A 25,660-nucleotide genomic window follows, 5' to 3' on the forward strand; every position below is an offset into this window, starting at 1 on the left:
ACCAACCTGATTGTAAAGGTTGAATACATAAGAGAGCACTTCTATCTTAAAAAACGTTGAGAGAGATAGAGGATCGTAGACGTAGGTTATTCTAACCGAACCATGTTTAAAAATTTGTAATTTGTTTTTTGTGTGACTTTCTTTCTTGTGTTTACCAGCGTCCACATTATAGTCGTGCTTCCCTTCTTCACGTAAAAGTCGATCATTTTATGGTATCAAAGCTCTCCCTTGGGCATTCGTTGTGATAAGGCACTACGGCTTCCTCCTCAACATTGCCATCCTCGAGTTCTCTTCAATATTTGCTCTCAACAAAATTGACGGCGAAAAACTATACGTTATGGGAATCACAATTTACTCTTATCTCACGACTTAGAAGGATTCATTAATGGTTCTAATCCTTGTCCAGATCAATATATTATTCAAAATGATACATGTAAGTTGAATCTCCAATATGTTTATTGGAAGAGACGAGAACAAGATTTATTGAGTTAGATTATCTCATCTCTCACTGAATCTGTGCATACTAAGGTGCTTAGATTGAGATCCTCCTTTGAGGTATGGAAATCTCTACGAGAAGGGTATGGTGCCCATTCTTGATATAAGGTCATGCAACTAAAGGGTCAACTGCAGACAATAAGGAAAGGTGATAAGTCTATCAAAGACTATATCCAGAAGGCCAGTATGATCGGCCATCAGTTAGCCATGGCCGGCAAATTGGTCGATGATGAGGACATGGTGATGTACGTCCTCAGGGGTGTCCTACACGAATATGGCTCCTTTTGCACTTCTATCTTCATTGGTGTTGAGCCTATTTCTATGATTGAGTTGCATCATTTACTGAAGAAGCATAACTCCTCAACAGTGAAGAAAAATCAAGCCTTGTTAAGGCAAACTTTGTGCAAACAAAAAATCACAATAAAGGAAACCGAGGTGATTTTTAGAACTGCTTTCGAACTAATATTTTTAAAAAGAGTTAAAAAATAATTAAAAATATTTTAAATATTGTTTAATGTTTTTTATTGACATGTATCAACTGCTGGTTAAAAATTAGCGTATTCAGCTTGATTCGGTTCAGTATCAGAATCAGCCAATTCCCTAAACAGTTTTGAAAATATCTGACAATGTTGGCTTTAACCATTCTAAACATCTTGGAAAAGGTCCCCATTCTGTGCGGTTGTGGGCAGCATTGTAAAAAAAAATCTAACTGAAGACCTTCAAAGAAGATTAGGTAGCGACCATCAGTGCTTTCCAGTCAACTTTGCAAACCTGGACATGGTACACCCAGACTCATACATGGACCCGTAGCCCACCTGTTCCTGATATTTTATTCATATTTTTTTCATTTAAAGGAAATCATGATTTATTTGATATTTACATTTCCAGAGACAAAATCTCAAGAAAAAAATAACATTTTTTGCATTTTTATATTATATAGTTTCTCTTCGCTTATATTTTTCAGATTTTTGTACTAAAAATATAATAATATTTCAGATTTTAAAATTTACTTTATTTCTGCTAATATTTTCATGGTAAAAATATATATTAATATAAGAAATTTTATACTTTTCACAAGAAATTCTACCCATGCTATTATATGATCCGAACACACCCTTTATCTTGCTCATGCCCATAAACTGCGTTGGTGATGCGAGGACCTACACCATGAGTAGCACTCGGAATGTCCATGGTTTGGTTCCGTGTTTGGCGTCTGATCCGACCAGAATTCAGATTTTCAGATATGGGCATGCACTTATAAAAACAAACTAAAAAATTAATTAGATGATCGACCCGAACTAGACCCGAATAATATTATTGACATTGTCGGGCTTGACCCATGATTTTTGTCAGATATCCAACCCGACCTAACCTCACCCAAGTAATTTTTATATTGTATTTCTAATTATGCAATAATTCATACTATAAGCATTCTTTAAATTTTGCATGTCAGGTTCAAGAGTCCAGATTTTTAGACCCAACATAACCCGGGCCTGAACTTGATGATATTTTGGCAGATTTGAGTACACCATAATAGGTTGGGTCTGATCCAGTGAGATCTAAATTATGGAGAGAGAGAGAGAGAGAGAGAGAGAGAGAGAGAGATCACATAGTGATAGGGAATAATGAAAAACAGGGTGCAACGGGGCTCATACTCATAAACTGAAGCAGATAAAACGAACAATATGGTTAACCTTACATTGCATGGATGAACATGGAGTAGTTGTCGTGATAATGAATACGTTTGTTTCTTTGATTTCCATATTATAATGTCAAGCATTAGAAATTTTTACCAAAATATGTTTTTTAAAAGGAAAAGACAAAACTACTTATGAATTAAAGGCATGCATAAAGAAGCTTGATTGATTTCTTTTCTTCTTTCTTTGACATGAGCATCTCTTTATGGATCAAGCCCTTGGGATGACCCTCATGTGATTCGAGCCTGAGACCTTGCTGTCCAACTGATGCATTTGGATGGTTAGGATCAATTCACATTTAAGTGAGAATGTGGGCTAATCCTAGTCATTGGTTGGATGGCTAGGATTGAAAATAGGATGGATCCCATCATGTGTCAACTGATGGCATCCATACCTAAAGCAAGAGGCTTTTGAGGTTGAGAAAGTTAAATCAGAGCATCCAAGTCTCAGGTTCTTAGTTTGGTTTCTTCGTGTAATAACCCAAAAAATAAAAGCTATGTTATAGACGTCGAATACAATTTTAAAGGGCATTAAAACTTGTATTTTAGGCTATGTTTGGGAGCGGTGCAATGGGATGAAAACACTGTTTCAATGTGTTACCAAAATATTGTTTTGCCTGCGTGATGTTGAATGATGGAGTTGCCAAAAACATCCTCTGTTAAATGGTGTTGACATGTGGCGTTGAGGCTGCCAACTCCATTTCTAATGTAAAGGGTGCCCACAATGATAAGAAACCAACACACACAAAAGCACATTTTTTACGTGGTTTGGAGTAATTGCCTACCCCCACCACTTCTACTCTCTTCTAACGGTTTTTCTTGAGAGGAGTTTCTTGAACTGAAAATGATTGTACTATCCTCAAAATTTGATGGGTTATTGTAAATACCATGGAATTTGTCAAAATTCTTTGCAGATCCAAAATCATTAATTCTAGACTTATTTTTAATTATTTTACCTTTTGCATTAAACTTCGTATCAATATCTTGTGTATCTCCAAAAGATAAACTCAACTAAGGAGATTCATATGATATTTGCACAAGCCTCTTAACCTTCACATCAATGTCTTGCGAACTTCCTGAGTTATGCACAAATATCTTGCAAACCTTCTCAAGACTAAAATCTAACTAAGAAAATTGATGGTCCTCCTCACCTTCGCATAAATATCTTGAGAACTTATACAAGACTAAAATCCAACTAAGGAGATTTGCATGATATTTGTGTGGACCTCCTCAACTTTGCATAAACATCTTGCGAACCTCAGCAAAACTAAAATTCAACTAAAAAGATTTACATGATATTTGTGTGAACATCTTGACCTTCACATAAATATTTAGTGAACCTCTGAAAAACTAAAATCCAACTAAGAATATTCACATGATATTTGTGTGGACCTCTTGACCGTCACACAAATATCTTGCGAACTTTCAAAAAATTAAAATTGCAAATTAAGGATATTCACATGATATTTATGTGAACCAACCGACCTTCGCACAAATATCTTATGAACCTCCAAAGACTAAAATTCAATTAAAAAGATTTGCATGATATTTGTGTGGACCTCATGACCTTTATACAAAAATCTTGTGAACCTTCGAAAGACTAAAATCCAACGAAGGAGATTCACATGTAATGTGTACAAACTTCTTAATCTTCACACAAATATCTTGTGAACCTCCAAAAAATTAAAATCCAACTATAGATATTTGCATGATATGTGTGTGAACCTTCAGACCTTCACACAAATATCTTGCGAACTTTTAAAAAATTAAAATCACAAACTAAGGAAATTCACATGGTATTTATGTGAACCTTCTTACCTTTGCACAAATATCTTGTGAACCTTCAAAATACTAAAATGCAACTAAGGATATTTTCATCATATTTGCACAAACCTCTTGACCCTAGCATAAATATCTTGTAAACATCTGAAGTTAAAATCAAAACTATTAGAGAATCATATCTGGGTCTACTATATCCAGATCAGTGCATCAACTCCAATCCAAATTACGATATTCCAAACGAGAGGATGAACAAAGGTCATACAATAAAGGAGTTTACATATGATAAAGATAAGGCCAAAGAAGTTCAAATGGTTAAAGATAAGGCATCAAATGAGAAACCCACAAAACTCCTCACATTAGGAGAGTCCTCTTATAATAGTGTTGTTAGGATAAACACTCATCCTTGTAACACTTTACCTAATGTAACAAGAGACCTACCTGAAGAATTGTGGAGTAGGTCTCTATCCTCTCATGTATCTCTCTAAATTAAAATAAAGGGAAACACCCACACAATGAGTGAGTGTGTGGCGTGATCACGATCGTGGACATAGGTCTATCAACTGAACCACATTAAAATCATAAATCTCATTCTCTTTCATGGTATAAGAGCATTGATAAGATTTGCCATGAAATCTTGACTTTCATGTCTTTCTCATCAACGTCCCCAGCAGTAGGAGCATTCAATCGGGTAATGTTTTTCCTCCATTGTTTCACCCACCAGCCTCATCCAATCTTCAATATTTTTTGTCTGTGAAGCTTACCTTAGAGAACTATTTGCTCTGTGAATCCTAGTTTCATCCCATCTTAAACTCATATGAGTTAATGGGATTCGTAGATGGCTCCAAGCCATGTCCACCAAAATTTATGAATTTGGGCAACAATAGACTCCAGGATCTCAACCCTAAATATGTCTTATGGTAAAGACAAGTCCAACTCTTATTGAGCTGACTGATTTCATTATTGTCAGAACCCATTTAAAAGCAAATAGTAGGTCTTTGGACCTCCTTTGAAGTGTGGAATACCTTGAAGTAGTCTTATGTTGCTTATTCTCGGTTTCAAATTCTTTGGTTAAAGAGCCAATTTCAAGACCTGAAAAGGGGTCAAAAAGTATAGATGAATATTTTTATGAGGCTAGAAAAATCACCCACCAACTTGCTATAGCCAGTAAACCAGTGGATGATGAAGATTTCATTATGCAAATCCTTAAAGGGTTGCCATCAAAATACAACTCTTTTAAAACCTCAATCATGACTCGAGATAAACTGACCACATCAAGTGATCTTCATAGTGATTTGTTAGTACACGAGACTCAAGTTTTAGAGCAAGCGAGCCCATCTATTATTGAAAATCCCTCCATTAACCTAGCCCAACATCAATAAAATCGGGGCAGGAACTTTTATCAAAATATAGGAAATTATGGTAGAGGAAGATATCAGGGATATCAAAATTGTGGGCGAGACCAGGGCTATGGCATAAATCAAAATTATCAGAATCAAGGTGGGTGTGGCCAATTCCAAAATCGATCTGACTATTCTCAAAATCGCCAAGAGGCAAGTCTATCGACAGATAAAATAGTGTGTCAACTCTGCGACATAGTTGGGCACTCAACCAAGTAGTGCCAACAGTTTTCTCACATGTTCCAATTTAGTCTACCTTAAGCATATAATGCAGACACTATATCATATAGAGATGATAGCTGGTTCCAAGAATCAGAAGCCACCCACCATATGACTAACGATCTGGCCAACTTGTCTATATAATCTTAATATCATCGCCCTAATTCGATAAAGGTTGACAATGACTCAGGTTTGAATATAAAACACATTAGTTTCTCTTATATATCTGGTTATGATTCTTCTCTTATGCTTAACGGAATTTTGCATGTGCCTGACATAAAGAGAAATCTTCTTTCAGTGAATAAGCTTACACATGATAATAATATGTATTTTGAATTCCATCATGACTTGTTATATCGAACGTCGGGAAAAGTTTTCATGAATGGCATGAGTAAAAATGGTCTTTATCAAATTCTCAGGGAAAGAAGCAAGCGTGCAATGATTGGAGAAAGAACTTCATTAGAAAGATGACACAAATGATTGAGACATCCATCACTTAGAATAGTTTAGCAAATTGGCAACAAGTTTAGATTACCTTTTCATAAAACTTTTTTGATTGAAATTTGTGAGGCCTATCAACTTGGGAAGAGACATAATCTTCCATTTAATTCTACATCTATTATTGTTTCTAAACCATTAGATATAGTTTATTCTGACATTTGGGGGCCTGCACCTATTGTTTCTGATGATAGTTTTTGATATTATATTCATTTTTTTTATGCATATTTGAGATACACTTGGATATATATGTTGAAAAGTAAATATGATGCACTAGTTACTTTTCAAAAACTAAAGTGTATGTTGAGAATGTGACATGCAGACAAATTAAGTTTTTTCACACTGGTTTGGGTGGAGAATATGGAGCCATAGCTCAATATCTTGACTTATGTGTCATAGGTTACTGGATTTTGTGTCCACACACACATGAGCAAAATGGAAGTTTAGAGCAAAAACATTGTCACATTGTTGATATTTTTGTTACTTTGTTGGCCCAATCTGTGTCCTCTCCTACCACTGAGTTTCCCACTGACCCACCTGTGTCGTCCTCTACCCTTGTCATGTCTCTTTACCATGAGATCCAAAGTCCTAGTCTGGATCCTTCTCCTACCCCTATTGTTCCTTATGTTCTCACCCACACTCATCACATGATTACCCGCTTTCAGCATGACACACTTAAGTCTAAATGTTTCTCTTCTACTATCTCTTGCACATGCCCTTTTGGTTGAACTCTATACTGACCCTGAACCTACCACCTTTTCTATAGCCAATAAAGACCTCGGTTGGCAAAATGCAATGGCGAATGAATATGCTGACCTATTAAGGAATCACATGTGGTCTCTTGTTCCACCTCATTCATCTCAAAATGTGATTGGTTATAAATAAATTTATAAAATTAAAAGAAAGGTTGATAGTTCTTTTGAATGTTACAAAGTTTGCCTTGTTGCGAAGGGCTTTCATGAACAAGAGGGTGTTGACTATTTTGAAACCTTTAGCCCAATCGTCAAACCCATTACCATTTGATTAGTTCTCTCTATTGTTGTAACTCTTGGGTAAAAAGTGTGTAAACTTGATGTTCATAATGTTTTTTTAAATGAGCCCCTTCAAGAAGAAGTTTATATAGTCCAACCTCCATGTTTTCAAGATTTTCAAGATTTTCAAAGACCACATTATGTTTGTCATCTACACAAGGCATTATATGGCCTCAAACAAGCTCCGCGTGTGTGGTTTCAGAAGGTCAACTATTGCCTTGTCCATATGGGCTTTCGTGGATCCAAGGTAGACTCTTCGCTTTTTATCTTTAATAATGGCTCTCTCGTCATATTTGTTCTTATCTATGTTGATGATATTCTGGTTACTGAGAATTCTTCTCAACGGATCCACTCTTTGGTTGCTTGTCTCAATAAAGCATTTACTTTACAAGACTAGGGTGTCTTACGTTTTTTCTTGGGTGTTGAAGCTTCCGTCACTCCTAATGGTTTAATGCTTACTCAGAAGTATACCTTGGATCTTCTCTCTTGTACAAATATATTAGGTGCCAAACCGGTCTCTACTCCTCTTGTTGTCAATTCTCGCCTATCGGCACTCATAGGTGACACCTTTGAAGATCCTAACCTATATCGCAGTATGGTGGGCACTCTCCAATATTTGACTCTAACTCATCTTGATTTGGCATTTGATGTGAATAAAGTGTGTCAGTATATGCATCATCCAACTTATGAACATTGGCATGCCGCCAAGCAAATTCTACGATATCTAAAAGGAACTATTCATTACGGTCTCCTACTTGCTCCATCTACATCCCCAGTTCCTATGGTTTATATCGATGTTGATTGGGCCAGATGTCCTGATGATAAAAAATCTACCAGTGTTTATGTTGTTTCCATTGGGTGTAATTTAATTTCCTGGAGCTCTCGAAAGCAATCTGTTGTTGCTTGGCCCAACACAGAAGCTGAGTATCGTGCTCTCGCCAATGCCATTGCGGAAGTTACATGGATTGGGTATCTCATGCGTGAACTTGGCTATCTGCCACCTGAGCCTCCAACCATTTGGTGTGACAATGTCAGTGCTACCTACCTTTCGGTGAATCCTATTTTGCACTCCCACAATAAACATATTGAATTTGATGTACATTTTGTGTGCGACAAGGTTGTTAAAGGCCAACTTTGTATTTGTTATCTTCCAACTCAAGAGAAAATTGCTTATCTCCTCACAAAGCTTCTCACTTCTGCTTGGTCTGCCTTCCTTTGATCTAAGCTCACCGTCCAGTAGAGCCCACTAAACTTGCAGGGTATGTTAGAGGATCAGATCTGGGTCCACCAGATCTAGACCCATGCATCAACTTCAATCCAGCTGACGATATTCCAAATGAGAGGATGAACAAAGGTCACACGATAAAGGAGTTTACAGAAGATAAAGATAAGGCCAAAGAAGTTCAAATGGTTAAAGATAAGGCATCAAATGAGAAACTCACAAAACTCTGCACATTATGAGAGTCCTCTTATAATAATGTTGTTAGGATAAACACTCATCCCTGTAACATATTACCTAATATAACAAGAGACCTACTTGAAGAATTGTGGAGTAGGTCTCTATCCTCTCATGTATCTCTCTAAAGTAAAATAAAGGGAAACACCCACACAATAAGTGAGTGTGTGGCATGATCAAGATCATGGACATAGGTCTATCGACCAAACCACATTAAAATCATGAATCTCATTCTCTTTCAAAAACTAAGATAATTCACATGATTTTTGTGTATCTCCTAACATTCACATAAATACTTTTGTAGACCACCTATCGAGACAATCAAAAAGGAGATTTACATGATATTTATGTGAACCTATTGACAATTTCACCTAAGCATCATTGAGTAAGTACCAAAATATATTGTTAAGTGTACTTTCGCTTATTATAGCTAATCTCACTGCATATACAATACTTGTCAGATGTTTGTAGGGATGTCAACGAGAGGGATGCAACTTGATATTCAACTCGAATCTGAATCCGATTAGTCAGATTCAGTAGCTAGCCAAATAAGGATTTGATTAAAAATCAGATTCAGTATTAGTTTTTTATTAAAATTTAGATCCGATTAAAACCCAATATGACTAAGAACCAAATTTGATTAAGTGTAAATATCATATTTTGGACTAGTCGAATATGAATTCAGTTCTATCTTTTTTTATCAAACTCTGAATCTGAATATGAATTTGATTAGGTTAGTTCTGATTTAGTCAAATTTGGTGATACCTAGATCTGACCTGAATATGACCTGTTGACATCCCTAGATGTTCGTAAGATATTTACGAGAAAGTCAGGAGATCAATGCAAATATATGAAAATCTCCTTAATTAGATTTTAGTCTTTGATGGTTCACAACATATTTGTGTGAATGTTAAGAGGTCTGCAAAAATATCATGCATGGTTGGATTTTAATCATTCAAAGATTTGCAAGATATTTATGCGAAAATTAGAAGGTTCACACAAATAACATGTGAAGCTTCTTAGTTTGCAATTTTAATTTTTCGGAGGTCCTTAAGATATTTGTACAAAGGTTAGGAGGTCTACACAAATATCATGTGAATCTCCATATTTGGATTTTAGTCTTACAAAGGTTCTCTGATATTTATGTGAAGGTGAGGAGGTCAGTACAAACATCACGCAAATCTCGTTAGTTGGATTTTAGTCTTAATGAGGTTCGCAAGATATTTGTGCGACGGTGAGGAGGTCTGCATTAATACTATGAAAATCTCCTTAGTTAGATTTTAGTGTTGAAGAGGTGTGCAAGATATTTATGCAAAGGTTACAATATTCACTCAAATATCATGTGAAGCTCTTTAGTTGGATTTGTCTTTCATAGATTCACAAGATATTGATGTGAAGGTTAGGAGTTCCTCACAAATTAGATGTGAAGGATAAAATGGTTATAAATAAGTTTTGCATCAATGATTTTGGATATGTGAGAAAGTTTGACATATTTCTTGTTATTTGCAAAAAAACACCAAATTTCAAGGATATTACATTCATTTTTGTTTCGTTAATATATTATTAGTTATATAAAGAAGGAGATCTCTTAATAACAATTGATCTTCTAAACTTTAGGCACAATTCTTTCTCATTAGGATTCTTAGAATCACGAAGGTAAGTTGCCTCCTTGGTTACCTCTCTATTTTGAGAAACTAAAACCTTGCTTATCTTCATCTTTCTCTAATGAACAACCTTGCCTGCTGGGCGTTTCCAAGTTTATTAAACTTGACCTTGAGTTTGTTGGATCGGACCTCACACCATTGTATCTCAAACCACTTCAACACCCAATGCATTGTTTCAACAAAGCCACTGCTCCCAAACAGCAAGAGTATGAAGGCACGGTGAAAACCAATGCTGTGAAAAAACGAAAAAGTCAGGGGGATCGTTTGACCACTTTAAAGCGTGGCATATGCTTTGAAGTGTAAAAGGTGTACGCTTAATAGGCAATTATTAAAAACTTTAAAAAAATATAAAATTTGAAATTTCAATAAATTAGCAATATAAGATCATAACATGCAACTTTTCTTAATGATGAAAAAAAAATTAATATTAAAAAAACTTCAAAGTGTTGGACAAAACATTATAATATTTTATCTATATTGAAACATAAATGCAATCATTAAGTACATCACAATTGTTCTTAAGCAACAAACTAAAAGAGCTCCCATGTTGGAATAAGCCAACAATATCCATCAAAATAATGATTTTCTTTAAGCAAAAAATAATGCACCACACTATATGAATCTTTATCTAATTTCCTTCTTGTTTTCTTTCACAAAAACACCACCTATCAAAATGGAATAGGTGGCTTTTATTTGGTAAGGAAAATATATATTTTATTTTCTAATCTGTAAAAATCAGAAAGGTATCGAAAAAAAAAATCTTGAAAATCATAATAATAAGGAGATTCAAAAAAGGAGAAAAAAAAACGAGACATGCAACCAAAACTAGTAGAGAAATGCAGAGAAGAGGAAGACAACACTTGTTCATTGTATTCTTTGGTTCACCAGCAAATGAGAAATACACCTCCCCTTGTTTGCCGGTTTGCCGGAAAACCAAAACCCATGTCTCCTTTTTCGAAAAATGAGTTCTTTGCTGGTTTTATGGAAATTGGGCATGTCATTCCTTATTGCTGGTTCAAAAGAGTAAACCAGCACCTTTGCTGGTTAGGCACAATCCAGCTACCTTATTTTTTTTGTGGACTTGCTGGGAAGATGCACAAGTGGTCCTCATCGTGTACTGCCCTAAAATTTCAAAATCCCTATTTCTCAAAACCCCAATAGGAGGGTTTAAGGCTGGGCGAAACAAAAAAACTTTTTTGTTTCTAGATTTACTTTAAAAATGGGATTGTCAAAGCATTTGACCGTCCTTTATATAAAGGGTACGCTTCATGGTAGAAGCGTTTTGCATCACGAAGCGTATGCTTTGTGAGCATGCACTTTATAGGGTGCATTTAAGTAGGGGTGTCAACGGGCCTGGTTTACCTGAACCAAACCCTATAGGGTCTGAGTATGGTGATAAGTAAGAAGACCCGGTTTCGAACTCGACCCGGGTATAGTTTGTGAAATTTTATACCATACCCGAATCTGACCCAAGTTCCGATTAAGACCCACAATTTTTCAATGTAAAAATAATAAAAATATGGTTTTATAGGGTATGGTTAGGGTTTGGTTCATGTAGTTCTTATAGGGCCCAGGTATTGTTTTTCTTATAGTGAACCTGATTAGACCTGGGTCTGAACCTGATACCATACCCAAAAATCTGATCCAAGTCTGATTTTACCTGGGTCCGAATTAAACCCGACCCGATGACACCCCGTTTTTACCCTCAAGCCTAAAACCAAAGGCACTTTTTAAGCTTTGAAGTGCGGATTTTAACATTGGTGGAAACCACAAAAACAACCTCCGATTCAAGACTCCCAAACATAACCTTTGTGTCTCGATTATTGAAACCATTGTTCAGATTCCCTATGCATGCAGAATAGCCGCAGAGAAAGAAGCTTGATTCGGCATCTGGTGATGGAGGCAGGCGTGGAACAACGATTTATTTATGAGCAAAGGCCACATAAGGCAGTTGTTCTTTGACCCAGAACCCTGTGTTGCTGTAGAGCGGGCCCTCTTTCTATGTAAGTTCCTCGTCATTTAAAATTACAGTATATTTAATGAGGATTCTATAAACATTATCAAATTTAAAATCATGGTAAAAGATGGGATAGCTGTGACATAGTTCAATTGCTCAGCCTGCTTTTAACATGATTTAGCTAATCAATTACCATATAACAATTTTTATTTTCCCCCACCTAATTTTGTGTTCATGATTCGTCATGCAACCATTAATCGTTCAAACTAGTCACGTAAAGGATCTCTTCAGTGGCAAATCAAAATTACTTATTTGCACTACAAACCACATATATACATATTCTCCAAAAAATTTATCACATAATTAGGTATTTTACTCATCAAAAACTAATCACCAATACTTTCTTGAGGCGGCAGATGGGCAGGTAGAGCTCTATAAATTGGCCTCACTCCCTTTGCTGCTTCCTCACTAGAGAGAGAGAGAGAGAGATGGGGAGTGGGCATGTGGGTTTCCTGCTTCTGCTCTTCTTCTCAGCCCTTTGTTGTGTGAAGGGTCATGTTTTAGGGTATGGATACACCATCCGATCGGTTGCCATCAACCGTGACGGCAAGAGCATGAAGGCTAAGCTGTCCCTGATCCAAAAATCCAAAAAGTATGGGCTTGATATCCAGAATCTCGACCTCAACGTCTGGTAATTCCCTGATATCAACACTACCTCTCATGGATGTTTTGTTTCTCTTCTTTTTTCTCTTTAAGGTTGAGATCTTACGTAATTAGCCATGCAGTGATAAGAAACTAAGGTTATGGGTTTCTTCATTAATTTGGTGCTTTTTTTTGTTGGAAGGAAGGACTTCTTCATTTGGTTGTTGTCTGTACATGCACGGTGCTTTGGTGATGATATTATGGGTTATTTTCTCTTTTTCTTTATATCTGCTAATTAGTGACGAAGCAATCGTGAAAGTCTCTGTTGAAAAAATATAGTACATTTGTAAAGTTTTTAGTGATTTATTGTTTCTTACCAAGAGTGCTTTGAAAATGTTGAATCTGAAAGAAATTTTTTTGGTGGTTTACATAGAGTGTTTGTTTTTTTATCTTTACTTTGGTAAAACCGTGTGTGTTAGGGTGACTTATGGACGTTGGTGCATGCATGTGTGCGTGCAGCATGAGGCGTATGTGAGTTATTGAGGTTTGCTTTGACTAAGCCATCTTTTGACTTTTTATTTTTCAAATGGTTTGACCGTTTGAAAAACTTTAAAAATACATTTATATAGCGTTGATGGGATATTGTGACTGTTGGACGATTTTGAATGTCCTTGATTATTAGGCATAGGCAGGTGACCGTTCAGAATCATTTTTATTCAATTTTTCAAACCGTTGGATTTATGACCTTTAATTTCATTTATCATAAAAAAGGCCCTTTACTAAAGTTTACAAATTATTTCATTTTTTGTATTATCATATTTTTTAATTCTCAAGCTTTCTCTTTCTGTCCTTTTGTTTTTTATTTGGCTTGCCAAGTTCAAGTACGAGAGAGGTCGTCTAATCGTGCATCAGTCGTGAACAAACCTTTTTTGTATCTTTAGAATTTTCAAGGTGGGGTGATTGAAGTTCTAAAGATATTGATCTTATGAACATGCTTCTAGGTTTGAGATCTAGATTTTCTTAAATCTTGTTTTTGGTCACCACTTGTTCCAACAATCTTATAAAAGTCCAAATAAGGGTACCCGTTTTTTGCATCGTTTGTGGCTTGGCCATTTGTGTGTTGCATGGTTAACACATGTTTAGCTATACCGTAAGAGAATCATATGCTACGTGGACTCCTAATTTCGATCTAGAAGCCAAAATGATTCTTACATTTAGGCTCTGTTTGGGAGATGACCGTCGGGCGTGGCAGATGTGGAATCCACAGCAATCCAAACTGTTTGGGAGAGTGTAGATCGAATAGGCAAAATGAGGGCGCTGGGATGGCAATTGGAGGCCTCATTTCCACGGTTGGACTGCCTTCGGGTTGAGGTAGTAATTACCAAATGCTACTCCTGCATCCACCTCCGTCTGCTCTCCGATGCCCTCAATTCCACGATAAATGCTCACATACCCACAAACTTTCTCCTGGATGATCTCTCCCTTACCAAAACATTCACCAATAATTTGACAGAGCATGTGTGCAGTTTCTTTTCTCTGTTGGCTGACTATTTGCAGAAAGGCTCATTTGGTTGTCTGTGTATATGATCCTACTTCGCCCTTGGCAACTCACACATTGTAGCTGAATTGGTCTCTTGCAGAATGGATTTTGAATCAGCTTACTGGTGTCTGCACTCTCAATGGATACATCGATGTTCAATTTATTTTCTTTTTATGTTTCTGTTTTCTGGCTGTTCTCTTGTGTTGTGGGGTGATTTCTCATCACCCTGCTCGATCACCTATACTGTGTGCTAATTCTACCCATACTTTTTAGTGTTTCCCAATGCTGGTTGCATGGGAACCAAATCCAAACCCTTATCCAAAACTAATTGGTAAAAATTGAATCCAAATTTAAAAAATTTGTGGTAATATGGATAGTGACAAAAACTATAAAATCTAAGCTTTATACATATTAAAAATATTTCTGGATCAGTTTTTCATCCATATTTGAATTAGAACCAACATAAAATACCAATCTGAGTTAAAAAAAAAAATCGATTTCCAAATCTGATTTCACATTCTAATACTATTCATTTGCAGCCCTAGACTCGATAAAATATCCAATTCATTTTCAGCCCTAAACTCAATGAATTGGTTATCCAAATATGAATCCAATGATAATGTATCTGATTCACAAGATATCCAATTCAATTGCAACACTAAACTCAATAAAATACCACAGTAACAACATTTTCTCTCTGTTTGGAAACTGGTAACTAAAGAGGCAACTATGAAATCCACATAGCTTCCAAACTTCAAAATCTATTTGCCAAATCCTGGCCGGAGTCTTGATGGTACAATCAATCAGGCCCTGGTGGCAAGTATGTGGATTTCACACTTCCATCCCCACTGCTAGTTTCCAAACAGATCCGAGCCACCGATCTATCTAATTGGATGCAGCCATGTCAACCAAAACATTGAATGCAGACTTCAATGAATTTAGTACACAAACACGAGCAAACGTCATACTAGGGAGTTATTGGTCATTCTTGGCCTTTTTGTCTTTGACCCACCTGATTGCAGGTACGAGACACCCACCAGACTGAGGGTCAAGATAACGGATTCGGACCGTCCCAGATGGGAGGTCCCACAGAGTATCATCCCTCGTGGGGCCCAGCTCCCTTTCGTAAGGTTCCGACATTTGCATGGCCTGCAGAATGGTACGTTCTCCAACCCGGACTCGGATCTGGTCTTCCGCTACTGCTCCACCCCGTTCAACTTCGCCGTAATAAGACGGTCCTCCGGCGAGCTGCTCTTCGACACCAGTACAGGTGAGACCAATGACCCGGAAGGTTTGGTCACGGGGCTTGTCTACAAGGACCAGTTCCTGTCCGTCTCGTCCTCCCTCCCGGCCGATACGTCATCGATCTACGGACTCGGTGAGCACACCCTGAAATCATTCCGAATCGGAGGCAGCGACTCGGTGACTTTGACGATGTGGAACGAGGACATTAATAGCTCAGCGGTTGGGATTAACCTGTATGGGACCCATCCTTTCTACATTGACCTGAGGGCCCCAAGCGGTAGGGCCCACGGCGTGCTGCTGCTTAACAGCAATGGGATGGACATCATCTACCGTACATCTCAGATCACGTATAAGATCGATGGCGGGATCTTAGACTTCTACTTCTTTGCCGGTGATACGCCAGCCGGCGTTGTCCAGCAGTACACTGAGCTCGTTGGCCGGCCCGCTCCAATGCCTTATTGGTCATTTGGTAAGACTTTGACTTTTATATGCCAAGCATTGCATTGCATCGGTAGGATCTCTAATGAATCCGCTCCTGGTTGGACATGATCCACGTAGAGGGTCCGATTTTTTTATTGGGTCGGGATTGAAGGTCCATATCTGGATCCATATGATGGTTATGGTGGTAGGATCCAGATCCACCTGATTCATACACAGTCAAATCTTTATTGAAGTCAAAGGACCAGGAATCCAATTTCCTGAGTCCATCTTTGGCTATGCCATGGTCAACCTTGACATTGTGGACCTTATATAGGGTGCACACTGGTCAGATTTGATCAGAACAATGATCCAGATCCAACATATTTTTTTGGGTATGGACCTTCAAACAACATTCTTAAACGATGAAAACACCCATCTAATCAGCTTGACCTTTGCGTATACAAGGCTTTCACCAATGCCGGTGGGGTTACAAGAACGTGGAGGATCTCGAGGGCATCGTCGAGGGGTATGCAAGAGCTGGCATCCCTTTGGAAGTGATGTGGAGCGACATCGACTACATGGATCAATTCAGAGATTTCACGTTGGATCCGGTCAACTTTCCTGTTCACAAGATGAAGCCTTTCATAGACAGACTGCACCGAAATGGGCAGAAATATGTGATCATAGTGGACCCAGGTAAACATACAAGCTAAGCTTAGTAGATCACCCTTAGTAACATATATATGGACCTTGTCTATGCAGTAGTGCATCTTGGATGTGTCATGGGTTTTGGTTTTCAAATGCAAACTTTGGGTGGACCAACTGGAGTACTTGGGAACCCTAGCTCTCTGAGGTTCACATGTAGCACTTGAATCATATAATGAATCGGATTCGTAATTCATATCCTTCCAAATCAAACCAACTCTACTTGCTTCCTAGAGAGTCAAGTTGTAGTCATCTAATCCAATTTAAATGTGCGTGCGCGCGCGCACACACACACAGTGCATAAGCTTGTTAATTGTAAATAGGAACATGACTACAATTGATCATGTTACCTTTGTACTCTAGGTGATCTATCAATTAGTTGAGATTCAATTAGGAGCATGCATGCATGCATTGATTGACAGTGTTGATATGCAGGGATCAACGTGAACCAGAGGTATAAGACGTATGTCCGGGGCCTGGAAGATGATATCTACATTAAACGCAATGGCAAACAGTACCTAGCACAGGTCTGGCCAGGTCCAGTCAACTTCCCAGACTTCATGAACCCAGCAACCCTCCCATACTGGCAACGCGAGATCCAGGAATTCCATGACATAATCCCCTTTGACGGCCTCTGGATCGACATGAATGAGGTCTCCAACTTCTGCTCCGGCACGTCCTGCGCACTCCCGCCCGACAGTCCGTGCCCGCGCCCGGGTGCCCTGTGGAAGTGCTGCCTAATATGTCACAACTCTAACATCACGATGTATGATAACCCACCTTACAAGATCAATGCTGGTGGGTCAAGACAACCTCTTGGTGAGCGAACCCTCCCACCTAGCACGGTGCACTATGGCAATGTGCTAGAGTATAACGCTCATGGACTCTATGGCCTAACTGAGGCCAGAGCTACACGTTTGGCCCTGGCCAATGTCACTCAGAAGAGGCCGTTCGTGTTGTCTCGGTCTACATTTGTGGGTTCAGGTGCGCATGCTGCCCATTGGACAGGTGATAACTCTGCCACTTGGGATGACCTTGCCTTCTCGATCCCGGGCATGCTCAACTTTGGCCTGTTTGGGGTGCCCATGGTTGGAGCAGACATATGTGGCTTCAATGGCAACACTGATGAGGAGCTCTGCAACCGCTGGATTCAGCTCGGCGCATTCTATCCATTTTCGCGCAACCATGCTAGAATCGACTATCGAAGGCACGAGCTCTACTTATGGCAGTCTGTTACTGAGTCCGCAAAGAAGGCGCTAGGCCTCCGGTATAGGCTGCTGCCATACTACTACACACTTATGTTCGAGGCTCATGTAAATGGGACCCCAATCGCTCGCCCTCTCTTCTTCTCCTTTGCAAATGACACTAACACTTATGGAATCGACACGCAGTTTTTGATCGGTAAAGGAGTGATGGTGTCACCAGTACTGAAGCAGGGACAGGTGACAGTTGATGCATATTTCCCAGCAGGGAGATGGTTTGATGTGTTTGATCTTAACACAAGCTTGAGCGTGCCGAGCGGGAAGACAATTACACTAGATGCACCAATGGATAAGGTCAATGTGCATGTACATGCAGGGAGCATACTACCAATGCAGGAAGTAGCTGCAACAACAGCAGAGTCTAGGAAAACACCATTCACCTTGGTAGTAGCACTGGGGAGCAGTGAGGGGGCGGATGGGGAGCTGTTTTTGGATGTTGGGGAGGAGTTGGAGATGGGGAAAGGCCATAGTTGGACCTTCGTGAAGTTCAATGGTGGGATCCAGGGGAATGCAGTAAAACTGTCTTCTAAAGTGCAAAATGGAAAATATGCTTTGGGCCAGAAATGGTTCATAAAAACAATTGTAGTCGTTGGATTGAAACCTGGATCACAGTTTAAGCGATTGAAATTGGTAGTTGATGGAAAGCTGGTAGACGTGTATAAAGTGAAGGTGCGGATGGGGGAGAAAGGTGATAATTGTGTAGCAGAGATTACTGGTCTCTCACTGCTGGTAGGACAGAAGTTTAAGTTGCGCATGCAATTGGTCTGAGTCAACGTTATGCATAGAGATGGGCTTGGCATGAATAAGAAGACAGTGGATAGCACACTCTGATGCCACAATTGCAAAATTCTGTCTGATATTGTATTTCTATTTTCTGCAATCATCCTTAGCCTTTTACTATTGCAAAATACGCTACTTCCCTGTCTATGTTTTTCATTGTCATATTGTCATTGTGGCTTATCTTGCACGCTTTCCTATATTGTAACTGTTGGATCCTAGTATTGGATCTAGCGTGGCCATAGGGTCTAACATATAAAATCTATATCAGATACGTATTTCAGGTATTGGATTCAAAGTATAAATTCATACCACCGCCTGGACCTTGTATAGGGACGAGGACGGTGGTATTATTAGGGGTGATGCTACAGAGATCTTGTAGGAGAAGCTGCATCCAATGATAATAGAGTGTAGCTGACCGATAGTTAGCAGAGAAGCGCAGATATGGGCAGCCAGCATTCGACGATGTCAGTTTTCTCTTATGAGACGCCGAAGAATCCCACATTTATGGGGTTGCTGTCAATGGCGACATGGTGGAGGTCAGGACACAGAGGCAGAAGGAGAGCAAAGGAGACCCCTCCACCAGAGAGGCTACCGCTCGGAGGGACGAGGTTGCAAAGGAGACACCTCCACCGGACAGCCATGCAGGGCGAGGACAGCGATAATGGTGGTGCTCGGTTGAGGGGCAACAGAGCTGGGACGTGCAGAGAGGCACCGACAAGCGACGGAGCTGCAGAGTGCAAAGGAGGCAGTGGAGGGCCCTCCACTGATCGGGCAAGTCCTGCAGCCACCAGGCAGTGGAAGCAGATCAGGTCATGCTGAAAATGAGCGTTTTTGCTCATGCGGACATCGTGGCCGTCTGTTTGCATTTTGGATGAATGCCACGTGGTTTTGTTGACTTTTGAGCTTTTTAAAATGCAAATCGGATGGCCACGATGTCAGCATGAACAAAAACGCTCATTTTCAGCATGACCTGATCTGCTTCCCAGGCAGTTGCCAGAACCCCCGGTGATAGAAACAACAGAGGAAAAGGGGGAAGAAGAGAAAGGTTAGGATTTGAAAGTATCGAGAACCCCTCTCGTTTGTTCAGTTTAAACACTTCTTAAAGTGTTTTTACTTTTATGCACCTTTAATTTCTGTTTATTCCCATTATATCCTTGTTTAGCAGGATTACCATACTGCCCCCGCTCTTTTTAGATTATTTTTGTTGTGCCCTCTATTTTACAAAACAATAGCCTCTATTTCTAAAAAATTCTAAAAACAAGCTTGCTCTATGAAAAATACCCTTAATCTTTCTGAAAAACAAGGTTGTAGTTTTTGTTTTGTTTATAACAAACTCTTAATCTTTCTGAAATTACAAAATTTTCTGTTTAACTCAAAAAGTTTTGAAAATTCTGTTTTAGTGTTCTAATTTATTGTTTTTTCCCAGGACTGTCTTCTAAATTTTTTGATTTTGCATAAAAGCATCTCTAGTTTACTAAATATCTTAGTGCTTTATCCCGTCAAGTTTAGATCTATTATTTGGATCATGAATTATTTTCATAAGTTTGATATTCGATTAACGTAATATCCATAGAATTTATATATATTGAATTTTGTAATCCAAAAACTCATGGTTGATTTGGTTTTTTTAGATCCAGTTATAATCTGGATTAGATCTCTACCCTAATATGGGCGAGGTTAAATTTTTAGTATGCATCTATATTGAATCCTGAAATACTATGTGTAATTGCAGTTTGTTTTTTGATATGTTTTATAAGTTTTTCATGTTTTGGATCATATTAATATATGGATCCGGTATGACTTAGTATTGATATGTTTTTTAGAATGGATCAAGTTTAACTAGACTATGATCCATTAGATCTGATGTTTGAATTAATATTGGATTTGATCCGTATTGGATCCGATGCTTGGATCTGTTGAACATAAATGGATCCGAATAGATCCCATTAAATTTTTGTATATAAAGGAAACACCATTGAACATGCTTGTGCTTCAATAGGTCATCTTATAAGTTTTGAGGTTATTAGGGTGTTGAGTAAAATAACTCAACATATATCAAAGAATTGATATTCAGTTTTGAAACTGTTTTGACTCAAAACTTGTGTTGTAATATGAACATAGTTAAGGTTCTAATAGAATCTGTACATGATACAGGTGAGGTGGATCCATGTGAGATCTGAAAACATTTTATATGATTGCATTGCATATGCCTATCAATATGCTTGTTTGGTTTTATGGATCTATTGTGGTTCCAAAATAGTCTAATGGCATTCAAGTTTATTTAACTTGGTTATGTGAAACTATGTATGGTTTGATGCATGTATAATTTTGGATAATTTTTTATTGGGTCAATTCATTGAATGAATCTAGTGATGGATCTGAAAAAGCATAATGTTGAATATGTTGTATGGGTCTAGATTTGATCTAAGTTTTATGATGGATATAGATAGTATCAAGATGGATATTTAGACTTAATAATATATTTTGTATGGGTCCTGGTTTGACCCAGATAGATCCAAATAAATATAATGATAGATATGTGGTGTGGATCCATTTGAATTTAGAACATATGAATATGAATTTAGATTATGGTCAAATCTCTTGTGATGCGTAATTTTGCATAAGTTATTTAAGCTTGGATGAGCTCTGTTTCTTACTATAGATCGTGTTGGACTTGATGATAACATCTCAAGTCGGTTTTGCATATGGACTTATACAAATCCAATGGATTTGGATATAGATTTTTTGAGTGGATCATAAAGCTAACTGATTGTTGGCTAAGCATTAATCTAGAAACTAAACCTCTCAATGAATAGGTTCATGAGGATTTGAAATTATCTGATCTAATAAACATCCAGGGTTGAGAATTACAACAATACTTCTCCTTCAAGGTTTCTCGGGAACCATTTGATGAATGCTTGATCATTGTGTAGACAGTCAGAGCAGACATCCGAGAACAAAATGATGTGGGTCTAGGGGTTCCCTGTCTCGTTGAATTTTATAAACTTTCATGTGATCAGACCAAGAGGTTCAGTGTCTTGACCCAAAATAAAATCTTGTATCTCATATGGTCTTCTTTCTCTTTTGGTTCCTTTCAACTGACAAGTAACATTTCTCAATTCTTTAATGTTTTGGACTCATTCTTTATATTCACTGGGTTGAGAACTTGTAGCTCTGACTACTGGACTTACTGACTTTGGGATCTGAATTGACTGGATCTTTCAAACTGACACCTGTTGAGCCTTACACTATTGATTCTGCTTGTAGCTTCACAATTTTGCTCATTCTCTAAGAATTTCTTGCATCGGGATCTTCAGAGATGTATTAAAGTTTTTACGTCTTCCAAAATAGATTGTTCCAAAAACTCTTCTACTACACCCTGACCCTTGTTAATTTTCTCATATTGGATATCTTCTTCGTCATCTTCTTCTGGATCAGACTTATTTAGATCCTTCTCAATAGGTTTATTGGTGGATTCATTTCCAAATAGAAGTGTGCCCATATCTTGAAATTGAGTACCAGCTACCAAAACTCTTAATTCCCCAGTGCCTCGAGGTAATTTTCTTGGATTCCTACATCTATTTTGATTCGAGGTCTTAGGTTGATCAAGGTTTTGAGAACTTTGACTCAAATCCAAAATTGAGTTCCTTAGAAGATTTGTGGGATCTATTGGTGAAACCATAGTCTAGGATCTAATTCAAATAAGAGTCCAAACAAATCAACCAACATAGAGATCAAAATTTTGAACAATAAGTTCCCTAGGTCTCCTCAAAAGCTCCATGAATTTATAAAGTCGCTCCAAATGAGTTCTAATAGGATGGGGTTTTCTCCATACTAGAGCTTTTGGATATACTCAAACTAAGATTTTTGGTACTGCGAGGGGGTTACTGGTCTCCTTAGTCTACCATCGATATACCCAAGCTGATGGTTTCTGGTACTAGTAAGGGGATTCGTAGATCCAAAATAAAGGGCGGGTTAAGGGTTGTGAAAATCCACTTAAGAAAGCATAGGCTCTACAATCAAAGTCCTAAGAAATGAGGATAAAAAATTAAAAGCATATCTAAAGCAAACAATCTCCCAAGCAAAATATTTTTTAAACTTGTTGGAAGTTTATATTTTTTAAAAAAATTCTAAGTGTCATGCAATTTTTCATCAAAGTTTTCTAGGTTATTTTTATAGTTCTAAAGAAAAAATGTAAATAAATAGTTCATCTATGGTCTTTACATAGGAAAACTAAAGAAAACAAGCAAGAAAGCGCTATTGTTTTGTATCCAAAATGAGTTTTTCACAAGAAAAGAAGGTTGGGATCATATTTTGGATCTGAATATGGATCTTATTCATAAGATCTACCCAAGTCCAAATGTCACAGAGGTTACACAAATAAAGGATGCAAACAGGGGTCTTAGGAATTGGGGCTCAGGACCCAAGGAAAATAGGATTTGATCTACTAGAGAATTGTTTTTCTAAATCGTGTTTTTAAGTCAAAGATCAATACAAGAGGTTGCTAGTGATTTTTGACCCAAAAATGTCTAAATTCAAGAAAACACAAAACAAAGAAAAGATGAAAAATTAAAAGAGATTTTCGACGGTATATAGTATGTCATAAATGGACAAACAAGCGCTAAGATATAGCCCCAAAAACATTCCTAAAAACAAAAGTTAAATAGGTGTTGGTGTGTCTTTTCTGCCTGATACTATCTATTTTCTGACCTCTTTTATCAAAAATAAAAAAGAATAGAAAAAATAACAAAATGAGAGAAAGTTGTTATTTTTCCAATGCCTTTGAGATCATTGTGATCTTACAGACGGTTGGTGAGATACGCCTCTTTAAAGGCATACATGTCACTAGTTTTAGACTACAAAACATTATTCTGATTTTGAATCCCAAAATCAAGGCCCTTAGAGAGTTTTTCGTCTCTGGCTCAAATTACAGAGTTGTAGATTTGTTCCTTAGCTTTCCAACATATATGAAAACATGAGTTTTCATTGCTAGATTGCGAAGTTACAATTTTAAGAACGAATAGTTTTTTTAGAAAATAATCAAAATTGTGACTGTTTTTCCAATTCAAACGTATTTTCAAAGATTATAAGGACAGAATTTGTAAATATGCCAAAATATTGAAACATAGTATTAGTTGTCTACTTTCCAACAAGTCTTAGATTATTAAAAAGTGAGCTACTATCATCGTGTCAGTGCCAAATAGGACAAAAAACACAAATACCAAGATTTGGATTTGAGGTGGATCCGTATCCAAAAAAGACAATGGTACTAACCTTGTAAATGCTAGAATTTCAGCAACTTTGATCTTCAAATCATGCAAATGGTCCCACCATGATTGCCATCTTATGGATTTTCCTCGATTTTTGAAAATGAAAATGACATGGCTTCTACTAAAAATATAGCTTTTTAGTTATGGATGTAGAATCTGAATCTGAATTTCAAAAAATTATGGGAATCATTCTTTAAGATCTCATGCCTTTCTTTCTCTATTAATTAGGGCTCAACTAATTCATGGACCGAAGATCATTGTTGCTTAAGCTTGCATTGCAAATATGGGCGTACCTCAGACATAAATTCCTAGAAAAAGCAAGTTTGGTGGTGAAAACCATAAAAACTCATGAAAAAATAAAACATAGGAAATAAGACATTTGTTTGAAAATTCAAACTTAATAAAATATGTAAAACAAATAAAATAATGATACAAAAATATAACAAAACTCATTTCAAGCATAGGTAGCTCTTTCTACATTCGATGAGCATGAGAGTATGAATGGCACTTCGGCTTGACACGAGCTTGATATGGGTGTGAGTTAGGGGAATATGAGTCCTATACTAGGTCCAATGTGGGTTAGCACTAGGCTAGGTCTGGTCTATCAAGGTTTCAGTAGAGTAACAATGCTAGGAGTGATTAAATCCAGGTCTGTGAAATTGGGAGGCCTTCCTATTTATAGTTTTTCTAACAGACCTGGGTTCATTTCTCGCATATCTGAAATCCATTTCTTGGATTTGATCCAGGTTGAGATGGATGGCCCCTATTAGATTGTTTTTTAATTAATGACGAAGATTTAGCCAAGGTAAGTTGAATAAGATAGGATTTTCATTTAATAAGGAGTTTTGAAATTGAATGTCAAATTCTGAGTTTGGAAGGGAGATTGGTTGAGTTAAGGCGGTCAGTTTCATCCAAATGGACACCTTTTGAGGCTGCCAACAAGTGCTGACGATAAAAAAGCTACTGATGATAATTCCTGTTAATGACAAATGTGTCAATGACATATTTTCTATGCAAACACATTGTTTGTGCTAACGACATATTTTTATGCTAACGATACATTTTTTGTGCTGACAATAATTTTTTGGTTTTTGACCCTCCTAATGATGCATTAAAATCTACTTATGACACTTAAAAAGTTATAATGACAATTCTTATGTAATAACGATAATTTAAGGTCAAATAATGACAATTCTTGAGCAATAACAATAATTGTCAAAAAATGCTGACGACACTCGGTACATGTTCAATAGGTTAACTTGTTTCGACAATAACTTCTCATCCAGAAGTCGGTTTGAGGTGATTTTCAATGTGTTAGAAAGCTAACATCCTTGACTCTAATTTATCTTTTAAGTTCAGACTAAATTCGATCGATTTTATGGTAAAAATATGCTTAAAGTGGGCTCTACCTAAAAACATATATTTTACTGAACAAGTTACCTTGTTTTGGTCATAACTTTTGAATATGATATTGTATTGACTTGATTTGTAATTTGTTGGCAAGCTCTATTTTAATTGTTCTTTTGGATAAAAATCTTGAGAATGTCGTTTTGGAGGCCAAAAATGAAGTTAAAGTTAACAAAACTTTGAAGTGGGCCAAA

The 25,660-nt window shown here is 37.5% G+C and overlaps 1 protein-coding gene across 1 annotated transcript; it reads left to right on the forward strand.

Moving 5' to 3' along the window:
- The first annotated feature begins 606 nt into the window (after nucleotides 1–606).
- Nucleotides 607–18,777, forward strand: LOC149844895 (putative alpha-glucosidase Os06g0675700). The gene is made up of 6 exons (XM_089986497.1): nucleotides 607–740; nucleotides 7,929–8,169; nucleotides 12,747–12,886; nucleotides 15,400–16,091; nucleotides 16,508–16,738; nucleotides 17,183–18,777. Exons 1-6 carry the CDS (start codon nucleotides 607–609, stop codon nucleotides 18,775–18,777), a joined length of 3,033 nt encoding a protein of 1,010 aa, XP_089842623.1.
- Nucleotides 18,778–25,660: the final 6,883 nt, after the last annotated feature.

Source organism: Nuphar pumila, chromosome 2 (assembly GCF_984573655.1).
Source record: "Nuphar pumila chromosome 2, dmNupPumi1.hap1.1, whole genome shotgun sequence".
In the NCBI taxonomy this organism is placed as follows: Eukaryota; Viridiplantae; Streptophyta; class Magnoliopsida; order Nymphaeales; family Nymphaeaceae; genus Nuphar; species Nuphar pumila.

Excerpts from the sequence above, each read along its gene's own strand:
- LOC149844895 (XM_089986497.1), top strand. The coding sequence starts at position 607 with ATGCAACTAAAGGGTCAACTGCAGACAATAAGGAAAGGTGATAAGTCT. Across the intron at positions 741-7,928 it reads GATGATGAGGACATGGTGAT|ATGTCCTGATGATAAAAAAT; the intron begins GTACGTCCTCAG and ends TGATTGGGCCAG. Across the intron at positions 16,739-17,182 it reads TGTGATCATAGTGGACCCAG|GGATCAACGTGAACCAGAGG; the intron begins GTAAACATACAA and ends GTTGATATGCAG.